The sequence below is a fragment of the Adelges cooleyi genome, unplaced genomic scaffold, assembly GCF_023614345.1.
Source record: "Adelges cooleyi isolate 19-005CV unplaced genomic scaffold, UGA_ACOO_1.1 ACOO_flye_CR_arks_rails_tigmint_CR_PRNA_78, whole genome shotgun sequence".
Lineage (NCBI taxonomy): Eukaryota > Metazoa > Arthropoda > Insecta > Hemiptera > Adelgidae > Adelges > Adelges cooleyi.
Window position 1 is genome coordinate 1 of NW_026096491.1, and position 11994 is coordinate 11994.

At 34.2% G+C, this 11994-nt stretch overlaps 2 protein-coding genes across 2 annotated transcripts; both read left to right on the forward strand.

The window, feature by feature from the left end:
* Positions 1-61: 61 nt before the first annotated feature.
* On the forward strand, positions 62-2013 carry LOC126845338 (medium-chain acyl-CoA ligase ACSF2, mitochondrial-like). Its single transcript, XM_050583988.1, has 6 exons — positions 62-233; positions 343-450; positions 736-884; positions 1224-1365; positions 1559-1669; positions 1760-2013. Exons 1-6 carry the CDS (start codon positions 84-86, stop codon positions 1877-1879), a joined length of 780 nt encoding a protein of 259 aa, XP_050439945.1. The 5' UTR covers positions 62-83; the 3' UTR covers positions 1880-2013.
* A 2377-nt stretch (positions 2014-4390) lies between these two features.
* On the forward strand, positions 4391-9905 carry LOC126845339 (medium-chain acyl-CoA ligase ACSF2, mitochondrial-like). Its single transcript, XM_050583989.1, has 13 exons — positions 4391-4410; positions 5350-5530; positions 5643-5771; positions 5867-6090; positions 6196-6313; positions 6638-6733; positions 7037-7185; positions 7566-7743; positions 7845-7952; positions 9014-9162; positions 9250-9391; positions 9585-9695; positions 9786-9905. The coding sequence occupies exons 1-13, from the start codon at positions 4391-4393 to the stop codon at positions 9903-9905; spliced, it is 1725 nt and encodes a 574-aa protein (XP_050439946.1).
* Positions 9906-11994: the final 2089 nt, after the last annotated feature.

An 11994-nucleotide genomic window follows, 5' to 3' on the forward strand; every position in this document is an offset into this window, starting at 1 on the left:
TTTAAAAATATTATTCAGTTTTGCACATTTTTTTTTTATAATCATTTGTTTTTAGATGTACAGTTTTGTACGGTACTCCAACAATGTACGTCGACTTGGTTTGTGTTTCCAAAGAACTCCTACAGGAAGGATATACCTTTACAACACCGGAAGTGGCAGTTTGCGCGGGAGCTATGTGTTCTCCACATTTGCTTAAACAAATCAAAACCGTTCTAAATGTCGGACGTTTACTGGTAATAACTAATATTGTATTCTCTGGTGCATAGTGATAGCCATTGTTGTAATTAGCATGGATATCATAATGTGTACAAATATATTAATAATAAATATATTGCATTTTAGTGTCCTTTTGGAATGACAGAAACCAGTCCTCTTGTTTTTCTTTCCAACCCTGACGATCCCGAAGAGAAAACATGTACAACCGTTGGCCAAGTCATCGATCATTGCGAAGTAAGATCATTTTATTACATTGTACTGTTTTGGTGAAATTAAAATCGATTAATGGATTTCCCATTAATCGATCTATTAACTGATAAGAGAATCAGCTGATAAGATATAAGTGATAAGGGAATAGTGGTTATTAATGAATGACTAATTAAGGAATAATGTTAGGTTAAAAACATACTAATGCTTCAATAAAAATTAGCTGATGACCATAGTGTAAACAAAGGAAGAGCAACAAAACGAACACGTTTTAAAATCTTAATAATATGGACGTTGATGTCGTGTTTGAAGGTGAAAGTCGTGGACAAAAACGGCGACGTGGTGCCTATGGGTACTCCGGGAGAGGCTTGGTTTAAAGGGTACAACGTCATGCCGGGTTACTGGAACGACGTGGAAATGACAAGAAAGACCATCGACGACGACGGATGGCTTCGTTCGGGGTAGGGTTACTCAATAGAGATAACGACAAACGTTAAAAAATGATTGAAGCTTGGGTGGGGTATTATACTTACACTATTTACATGACTTTAGGTTACTCCCACTTGGATGTGATGACTAGTTCGCCAATGTTTCGGAACACTTGCACGTTCCATCTGTAGAAGAGCGCGGTAAGAGCAACATTGAACCACAGCCATGGACGTGCAAGTGTTTCGAAACGTTTGCGAACTAGTCAACACATCCAAGTGGGAGTAACCTCAAGTCATGTAAATAGTGTAAACAACAAATGTATTTATAATATTATCATATTACTTGATGGCCTTGTGTTAATTAAAATATAGCGACTTATTCGTATTGAGCGAAGACGGGTACGGCGTGATCACGGGCAGGATAAAAGACATTATAATTCGAGGCGGAGAAAACATAGAACCGCAGACGATCGAGTACTTCCTAGAAACTCATCCAGAAATCGTCCAGGCCCAGGTTAGTAGACGACAGGGCTGTTAAGTAGTACACTCCCTCAGGTCTATATAAAATGAGAGCGTATCCTTCTCGAACTAAAAAATCTTAACTCTTTCTGCAATATTTTCACCCCTGTCGCGCTCAGCTATGGAGACAGAAGGGATGGAAGCTAAACTGATTTTTTATCCTTTTCTATACTCTTTTGTTTTCAAAGGTGTTCGGTATACCGGACGAAAGGCTCGGCGAAGTGGTTTGCGCAGCTGTAAATACCATAAAGAATTCCAAGCTCGACGAGGAAGGTGTAAAAAATTTTTGCTCCGGCAACGTGAGTTATTTATTGTTATAAATTAATATCTCGACTGGAAACGAGAGTACTTTGAATAGCATAAACGTGCATTTTATGTACTGATTGCAGATAGCCAGGTTCAAAGTCCCCATTCACGTGATGATCGTAGACGACTTCCCAAAAACGGCTTCTGGCAAAATTCAGAAATTCAAACTCCGTGAAATTATGATTGATCATTTGAAGGAATAGTAGATTTGTCCTTAAAACGACTACTGCCATTAGTGTATCGAATACTTAGTTTAATTTACACACAATAGTATCTTTGATCTATGAGTTTTTTTTAAATGTTATAATTGTGTTATGCAGAAGAAACTCGAGCAACTCATGGTTACATATAATTAATTAAAATGCATGGTTAAGGGTTTTAAACTTAAATTTATGTATTGTATGATGTAATTGACCATATTGTAAGCGAATAATAAATAGATAACACTTCGATAATATGAAGTTCATTTATCAAACCTTCTTGCTCTTTATAAAAATGTGCAGGGGACTCTAATGTGAGTTTTCTTTTCAAGTCTTTGTTCACTCCTTATTTGTAATTCCATCACCTTATTTGCTTAGTCGTTGTTTTTGGGTGAATTGTGTATTTTTCAAATAAACGCTATATTATATTGAAGAAAAAAAAAATAATTTGAAATTCTGTGGTTCGCCAGTAAGTAAGTGCCCTACCTAACAAATTCATTTAACTATCCTTATATATTATACATTTTTATCCCCATATCCTAATTAAGGGTACCGAATCCCTTATCTCTCATATCTTATCTGATAATTATTTATCAGCTCTTTCGTTCATAAAACAACCGCTAGATTGCGCCACACGCACATATTATCTACAGAAACGTTCAGTGTGATGGACGCACAGATTTTCTTATTGATCGGTCGGCCTTTCGGTGGGACAAACGTCACCCCCACCCCCCCCCCCCCCCCCCCCTTCGCCGACAATAGTTAAAACAATTTAAGTCTTAGGTGTCCATGTAAAATTAAAATAATTGAGCAAGTTAGACGTCATAAGGTTGTTATTTAATTATAAATTGGCCAGCTATAGAGAACTAGTTTAGCTGTGTACAAAAATCAAACACTGCCTGACTGGTGTTTGCATGTGTAATGCCGTGATGGAATGATGCTAGTATGACAACATCCATACATACTCACGTTACGTGAGTCATCAAAATAACATGTGAGCTCGTGTAAAATGATAATAATGTGTTCCCGTCTAGAGACCTTGACAAAACGTGGGCTTAATTATTGCTGGTGTTAAATTTTTCATTTTGCTCACAAAATAAGTTTTCATATTTTTGTAACGGACCTACTTGTCTAGCTGGCTAGACTAGGCAAAGGGCCGTCGATAAGGCTAAAATAGACGGATCCCCACGGGAAAACTGTTGGCTAGGGCGCTGTCTACGTCTAATTGGCCTTAAAATCTCCCTTATTAACTTAATATATCGCCCGAGGAGCTAGAACGGGCGGTCACACTGTTAAATAATCTAACTCTCAGCTGCAGGCTACAAGATGTTTTATTCTAAATTAGGGTTGCTAAATAAAATACAAAATTATACAATACATACATATATATATATACATATATACACTCTGACCTGGGTTGGACGATGAAATGGTTGGTCAAAGCGGAGTTAAAACGGACGCACACAAAAGATAGTCGGATGGGCGGCTTGTAGTAAAACGGCAAAAATATAGAGCGCAAGGTCGAGGATATTGGCGGTCCTTGATGGTAAAGTCAACTGGTTAATTAGATGATACGCGACGTGCATTGTCCTACCTATAGTCGGGGGTGCTGTGTCAGTAGGTTTGGGACGCGAACTAACGGTCAGGTGAAATATGATCGTTACATTTCCATATCTATTGTATTTAGTGGTACCAAATATTTACCCACGTTTGATAACCGGTTTTGATTTTTATCAGTGTGCATTACTTAACCGCACTCCGACATTCATACGATTTTTTTTAAAATTGAAAATAGTTTAGAATGATCATGTCACGTCTATTCCTAAGGACACGCATCATACTTCATCATAAACAAATTTGAGCTTTAAATTTTGTCAGCTCTCGACTTTATAACTTTGTCACCAAAAACCGGCACCATCAAAAAAATTCAAAAAAATCACGAATCATGAAAACTAAGTAAATATTTCTCAATAGTTATGTTTTTTAAAATTATTGCTATTAGATGTGTAGTTTTATTCACTCTAGAAATTTATAAAAATCTTAATGAATATATTACCATATTATTTTTAATATATGATGGTATTAAAATTAAATGATAATTTTTTGCATTTTTTTTGCTGTTAAGGTTGCCGATATAATAAAAAAAAGTGAACTAATTAACCATTGTTAAAATTTGATTATAATTAAAATCATGTATATGACATGAAATATTCTAAAATAAAGGTAGCATAAAAATTGCAATTTAATTAGTTTACTTTATTAAAAATTCTACTAAAAGAATAACGCGTTTATTTTTTTCGTTGTAAGAAATCATTATTATTATTTGGCAGTAGATTAGTGCACACTGTACTTACTTCTGGGCGATTCAGACTCTATTCTATCACATTTGGTGTTCAAGTTCAATTATTTTTTAGTATCAAATAGTAGTCTTGAAAAACAGTTCAAAGCTGTAAATTCTCTATTAATATAAAATTGTTTTCATATAGTAAAGTTAAATCGTAAACGGTGTATAAAATGAGCGGTCATGACAAAAGGTAAGTAAGAGACGAACTGGAATATAATAAAAAAATAATATTATAAAATACATACAATTGTTTCACATGTTGTTTTTTATCCGATTCACTCTAATCTCTGAAAAATAATTCATCTTTTGGTAGTTTCATCTTTCTTAATGATTTTAAGAACTAATTCATTTTTATGATAAAACAACAATTACATAATTCTATATATGTTGATTTTAAGTTTAAAACGTGCCACTCACACACAGCAATTATTTACCTTTGAGTTTTACCAGGATTTCTTCATAAAACAATTCTGTAAAATTTAGATATTCAGAAATGTGTTATTTATAACAAAATTCTCTTAAAAAATGATGTAACATTACAACTAGCAAGCAGATTTTTTTATATAATAAACTAATATTAAGTTAGTTTGAAAATGTAACTTGTCCGGCATCGCAGTTACCAGAATTTTGTATACAAATTAGGTTAGGTACTTATTTAGTTAGAGTAATAAAAAAATAACTAGTAACTTGTTTAGTTCTGCTTGTAAACTCACTTGTATTTCACTAGTTATAAATACTGTAACTAGTTACTATTTTTATTTAAATATTTTGGAATACAAATTTTTCCAAGAAGATTTTGGATGAAATATCGTGGAGTAATATTTAAGTCTGTTGTTCTCAATAAAAAAACCATAATTTGATCATCAAACATATTAATATGTTTTTAATAGCCTTGTTATATTGTACTAATTTAGGAGGGCCTCCATTGAAATTCCACCGAACGCAAAATAAGATTTTATCAAAAAACAATGAAATATTTTATTTTTATGAAACAATCTTTTATCCTGTCTCCAACATTCCTTATACCTTTTGTTAGTTACAACAAAATTGAGCCGATTTGGGAGTTATCGTTGTGTACCGTGAACTCGTAAGCACAATTTCTAAATTGAGACCAATTTTTGTTTTGCAGTTCAACGGACTCTTCGATTTTACCGAAACCGAGTTATTACAAAGGCATCCAAAATGAACCGTTGATAAACATGACCGTCGGTCAATTGGTCGACTTAGCCGCCGAGACATATCCGAAGAGGGAGGCCATAGTCTCCGTTCAACAGAACCGAAGAATCACCTTTCTAGAACTCAAACACGAGGTAAATTAACATTAGCCAATATACCTTAAATGTACACTAGATCAAATGACGTTAATCTTGGCTATTTTTTCTGTCCACTCGTGAATATTGTCGTTTTCTGTAATGGTCGCAGGTCGAAGAGCTGGCAGCTGGACTCTTAGAAATGGGCATGAAACCGGGTGACCGACTTGGCATCATGGGATCCAATTCGGTGGAATGGGAAATTACTTTGTTAGCTGCAATGAAGGCCGGAATAATAGCTGTAAAGACCATGTTTAATAGTGTCCATGCGACGCTCTAAAAAGACCTAATAAAGCACAAATGCATTTATAATAATTACATCTCAACACTCTGCAGGTAAACATAAATCCGTTGTACATGAGTCGCGAACTCCACCATTGTCTGGAGAAAGTCGATGCTAAAATGTTAATCGCTTTTGAGAACAACCCGGCTCAAGATTATTATCAATTGCTAAAGAAAATCGTGCCAGAAATTGAACACCAACCACACGGTAAACCTGTGACCTCTAGGCATTTACCCCATTTAGAATTCATCGTTATAAACACTGAAACGAATCCCCCCTAAGTCTTAACTTTATATTACAATGCAAATAATTCTGTACCTGTTTGGAATTTATTAAAATGATTTCGGTACATATACTGTCAAGTCTACTTTGTATGTTCCAGAGGGATTATCAAGTTCTGGGACGTGTGCCAATCGGGAACGACCAAATCTGCCGCCTACCTGAGGAAGTTAAACCTTGATCTCGACCCGCATACGATATGTAATATACAATTTACTTCGGTGAGTCCACGGAAAAAAGGATAACCATAATTTATGGTTAACATAAGGATCTAATCCATTTTGGTTGGGATTACTGTATTTTTGTAAAAATTAACAAAACCGATAAAAAAATGCAAAAAGATTTTCGTGCCTAGTATGTCCTCTTAAGCATAGAACCAGCTAGGTTTAGTTTGTCCGTTTTTTTTTTTTGAATATTAGTTTAGGAATATTTAACTCTTATATATAATAACTGTACCTAACCTTTTTAGTTGCTACTGTTGAATGGAATTTTTAAATATCTAATTTGTATTATAAATAATGTTTGGCAAACACCTACTGTTACAGGGATCGACTGGTTCCCCAAAAGGAGCTTGCCTAACGCATTACAATATCGTGAACAATTCGTACTTCATTTGCAAAAGAATGCGCTACAAGCAAAAGGTGACTTGAAGGAGTCAATAATGAAATGACACATTTTAAAATAGTCTGGATAAAGTTTTGGGCAAATATATAAATTTTAGATATTTTCCAGAGAAACGGTCAATAAATACGTGGAAACTCAATTCTGAAAAACATAATTCATTTCATAAAATGCATATTTTTTTAGGTTAAGAGAAATGTAGCTTTAGCCTTGAACTTCATCCGGTCCTTTTTTTTTTCGACAATGATTATTTAAATCATTCAAACAAAGACTTGACTGTGCTTTGTTAGTTAAAAAATTATATACAAGTACGTTTATCTCAGGAACACAGAATATTGCTACAAGTGCCGTTTTTTCACACCATCGGTACAGTCATTGGAATCATGACGAGCCTACACAGTGGAAGCACATTGGTATTGCCGACTTGCGGTTATAAGCCCATCGAATCGGCCAAGGCTATTGTTAACGAAAAGTCAGTATTTCTCAATTATTACCGCAATTTATTTTGAAATACCTAATGAAATTTCACAATTAAAGGATAAACAACGCCGAAAAGTATTTTTATTGGAGAAGGCGGTTATTCACAAAATAAGGCTTGTTGTGGATTAAATTAGATTATTTACGACTTTATAATAGTTGTTCCCAATTGAAACATGGCTATTATAACTTCGTAGCCATTGTATTTATAAAATGCCAGCCCAATAATAATTACACTAATAACTAATACTAGTATATTAATTCATGCTGTAAAAAATTACAATTTAGAAAAAAAGTCAAAATGGCAAAATAATTAACAAAATAATATGTGTTTCATAGATTTGATTAGTTTGTTTTGTAATCATTTACTTTTAGATGTACAATTTTGTATGGTACGCCAACAATGTACGTAGACTTGATTTGTGTTTCTAAACAACTTCTTCAGGAAGGATACACGTTTACAACACCGGAAGTGGCATTTAGCGGAGGAGCTTTGTGTTCTCCACATTTGTTTGAACAAATAAAAACGGTTCTCAATGTCGGACGTTTAGCGGTAGTTATAACTAACATTGTATTATCTGGCGCATAGTAATAGTCGTTGTTGTAATCAGAATGACTAAAAACTCTGAAGTAATCATTTATATTGCATTTTAGAGTGTTTATGGGATGACAGAAACAAGTCCTGTTGTCTTTATTTCTAATCCAGATGAAACCGAAGATCAAATGTGCTCTACTGTTGGCCAAGTGCTCGATCATTGCGAAGTAAGCCAACTTTATTACATTGTACTGTTTTGATGACATTAAAATGGATTACTGGATAACTGATAATAGAAACAGCCGATAAGAGATTATTGATGGGGGGAATTCATGAATAACTAAAGCAAAAAAAAAGAAATTAGAAAAGTTATTTTTCTAAGAAAGGTATTACATATTATATTTTAACAGCTTGCGTACGAGTCCGCAACACCAAATTTTTATGTCTTGTACTGCGGAGCTCCGTCCGCTCCTTTTTTCCGCCTCGATTCCACAACCTTGATATCATACGAAATTTGGTTTGCTTCTAACCCAAAGTAAACATTTGGTTTGGGACAACGGTAACCACGGTACTCGAATGATAGGTGATAATTAATTTTATGTTGTGGCCAAAAGTTTTTTAGTATTTTTTTAATAATTGGCCTTAATCAATTTATTGGCAAAACATTTACTTGGCCAGTAATTCATTAACCATTTATTTAAGTTTGTTCGTAGTGAAAAACGATACCTAATAAAAAAAACTTAACATCCCCTCCTCATCCTCATCCTCTCCTTCAACCTCGAACTCATCCTCGACCTCTTCCTTGCTTCATCCTTACTCCCGACCTCATCCTCATCCCCATTTCCAACCTCATCCTTAAAACAACCCCCACCCCGACCCCATTCCTACCCATCCATTATCTTTCACCCCTATCGCTTACCCCCTATCTCCTTCGCTTATCTCTTATCTCTCTCATTAAATAAATCAGCTGTCATTTTTCATTATGATAACCGGTGTCGGTGTCGTTTTTTCCCGGTTGCGTTCCAAAGTAAAAACCATATCTCTTATCTGTTATCTGTTATCTCTCTTGTCTAAACAGATAAATCGGCTGTTATTTTTCGTTATGATAAGCGGTGTCGGTGTCGATTTTCCGTGTGGGTGCCATAGCAAAGACATAAAAATGTCAAAAGGATTATTGATATGAGAGGTTTTAGCGTTTCATGTTGGACGTAATGATAACAAAGGAAGATCAACAAAACGAACACGTTTTAAAATCTTAATACTATGGACGAGGATGTTGTGTTTGTAGGTGAAAGTCGTGGACAGAAACGGCGACATAGTGCCAATGGGTACTCCGGGAGAGGTCTTGTTCAAAGGCTACAACATCATGCCGGGTTACTGGAAAGACGTGGAAATGACAAGAAAGATCATCGACGACGACGGATGGCTTCGTTCGGGGTAGGGTTACTCAATAGCGATAACGAGAAATATATTTTCTATATTATTATCATATTAATCGATGGTCTTGTGTTAATTAAAATGTAGCGACGTGTTCGTATTGAGCGAAGACGGATACGGCGTGATCACGGGCAGGATAAAAGACATTATAATTCGAGGCGGAGAAAACATAGAACCCCAGACGGTCGAGTACTTCCTAGAAACTCATCCAGAAATCGTCCAGGCTCAGGTTAGTAGACGACAGAGCAGTTAAGTAGTACACTCCCTCAGGTCTGTATAAAATGAGAGCATGTCCTTCTCGAACTAAAAAGTCTTAACTCTTTCTGCAATATTTTCACCCCTGTCGCGCTCAGCTATGGAAACAGAAGGGATGGAAGCTAAACTGATTTTTTATCCTTTACTTTACCCTTTTGTTTTCAAAGGTGTTTGGTATACCGGACGAAAGGCTCGGCGAAGTGGTTTGCGCAGCCGTAAAAACCGTAAAGAATTCCAAGCTCGACGAGGAAGGCGTAAAAAATTTTTGCCACGGCCACGTGAGTCATTTATCGTTATTAACTATTATCTCAACTGGGAACGAGAGTGGTTTGAATAGCATAAACGTGCGTTTTATGTACTGATTGCAGATAGCCAGATTCAAAGTGCCCATCCACGTGATGATCGTGGATGACTTCCCAAAAACGGCTTCTGGTAAAATTCAGAAATTCAAACTCCGCGAAATTATGATTGACCATTTGAACGAATAGCAAATTTTTCATTAACACTACTACTGCCAGTATGGTATCGAGTACCGTGTTTAATTTACACACAGTAGTGTTTAGGATCTATGGCTTTTGTTAAAATGTAATAATTGTATTATGTAGAAGAAACTCGAGCAACTCATGGTTATATATAATGAATTAAAATTCATGGCTAAGGGTTTAAAAATTTCAATTTATTAATTGTATTATCTAAATGACTTTGTCGTACATGACTAACCGTCCACATATATAAAGAGTAAATTTGAATTCTGACCGTTATTCGATTTTTTTTTCATGATAATAGTTTATGGTGCACACGTCCTTTTTTTGACGTTGCGTTGCCTCAGCGGTACCGCAAAAATTAGAGTTTTTTTAAATATACTTTTTAAAAATTTTTAAGAACTACATTTTCAATCCATAAAGTTTTCGGAGATTCTAACCGGATGTGTCGGTTGAAAGTTGTGTACAGAAGTATAATACACCCAAATGTTTTTCTAACACTAGCTGAAGTGGTTGGTGATGAGTGTCGTCTAACTAGTATAGGCAAAAAAGTACACGCAGTCAATTGCATTGGGGATGACCAATTAGAAACATATCAGTAAAACGTATTCACTTGTTTTTAGTAATTATATTTTAAACCATTTATCTTAGACATTAACTCATAAAAAAGTTTACGGCACTATTGTTATTATATTTAAAAAATTATTCCATACCACATTGGTATCCGAATCATCAAATTTAATGAGTCTTATAATAAACCGTTTTACTTATGATTATAAAATCATTTATTTTAATCATCTTCTTTAATGGCTAATTATAATCAATTAAAGCCCTATGACTGAATCACTAGTCTTCATAGTTTATAGTTGCCTTTTTTCGAAATTATTTACTTATAGAAAATTTATTTCATTATGTTCTCTATTGTGCATTCTTTGGAGTAATCAAGCACACATTTTTTTTTTAAAAACTAAAATTAATTACAACTTCATTATTATTTAAAAATTGTATTTACATTTAAAAAAAATAAATACAAAAATTCTTTTTGAAATGTGTAACGTTTAAAAATGATTTGTGCGGATATTTTGGAAAAGTATAATGACCCACAAGATCTGAATCCATTTCAAGACTTTAACAATTTAAAGTGCAACATCCTATCTGCGATATGGGATGGGGGTGGAAATAATGGGGATGGGGATGTCTTAGCTCTGGCACATAAACGAAAACGCGTTACGCTGTTATCTAACAAGAGATAATAGATATGTTGTATTCACAACGGTCAAAATAGAACTAAATAATAAATTCAAAATAGTTTAAGAGGTCATATTCCTATGCAATGTTTTAGGCCAGATTTTATGAAAACACTAAAATATTAGCCAGAAACTTGATATGTTTACCAGCCCCCTCAGATACCTCAGCTTTATCTATAATTCCACCACTATAGTCATAACACAAATATCAAGTTTAAAGACGACGTCTGCAAGTCCTATATATTATGCCACACATTGGCTGGGTTTTTACAAGTGATTTTATCGCAAATGAAAATATATATTTGTTTAGATGAATACTTCTTCTTTTTTTTTCTAGTATTTGTATTCAATTCGTATGCATAGCCCACAATTATATGGTGTTTTATGTTATAAAATAAATCTAAAAAGTAATTTAAACAAATTTCAACAAAAGACTTTGACATTATGTTTAGACCTAAATATTTTAATGAAAGAAAAAAATCCAGCAGGTCCAAAAGTTAAATTTGATAAAAAAATTCATATTTCTTAAAATCTATATTATACACAAATAACTTGCACATCCGTTGATTCAGTATAGATGATATGATACGTTATAGATTGTGAAACACTTGTACACACAAAAAAATAATACCGACACAATGTTTTTCGATATCGAGGGAGATCGCCAAAAAATGTACATATTATTCCACTGAAATTTACGGTGTTCTATACATTTTTAAAAAGAATCAAAATTTTAATGGAATATTCTTTAGACAAAGTACTACCGTGCGTTGTCAAACTAAAAAAGTAACATAAACCTTTTTCCTTAGACGGGGTGAAATCTTTTTCTTCATTTCGCATTTTTAGTT

Coding starts and splice junctions, on each gene's coding strand:
- LOC126845338 (XM_050583988.1), top strand. CDS start 84: ATGTACGTCGACTTGGTTTGTGTTTCCAAAGAACTCCTACAGGAAGGA. Junction 885..1,223: donor GACGGATGGCTTCGTTCGGG/GTAGGGTTACTC, acceptor ATTAAAATATAG/CGACTTATTCGTATTGAGCG. Junction 1,366..1,558: donor CAGAAATCGTCCAGGCCCAG/GTTAGTAGACGA, acceptor TTGTTTTCAAAG/GTGTTCGGTATACCGGACGA.
- LOC126845339 (XM_050583989.1), top strand. CDS start 4,391: ATGAGCGGTCATGACAAAAG. Junction 9,163..9,249: donor GACGGATGGCTTCGTTCGGG/GTAGGGTTACTC, acceptor ATTAAAATGTAG/CGACGTGTTCGTATTGAGCG. Junction 9,392..9,584: donor CAGAAATCGTCCAGGCTCAG/GTTAGTAGACGA, acceptor TTGTTTTCAAAG/GTGTTTGGTATACCGGACGA.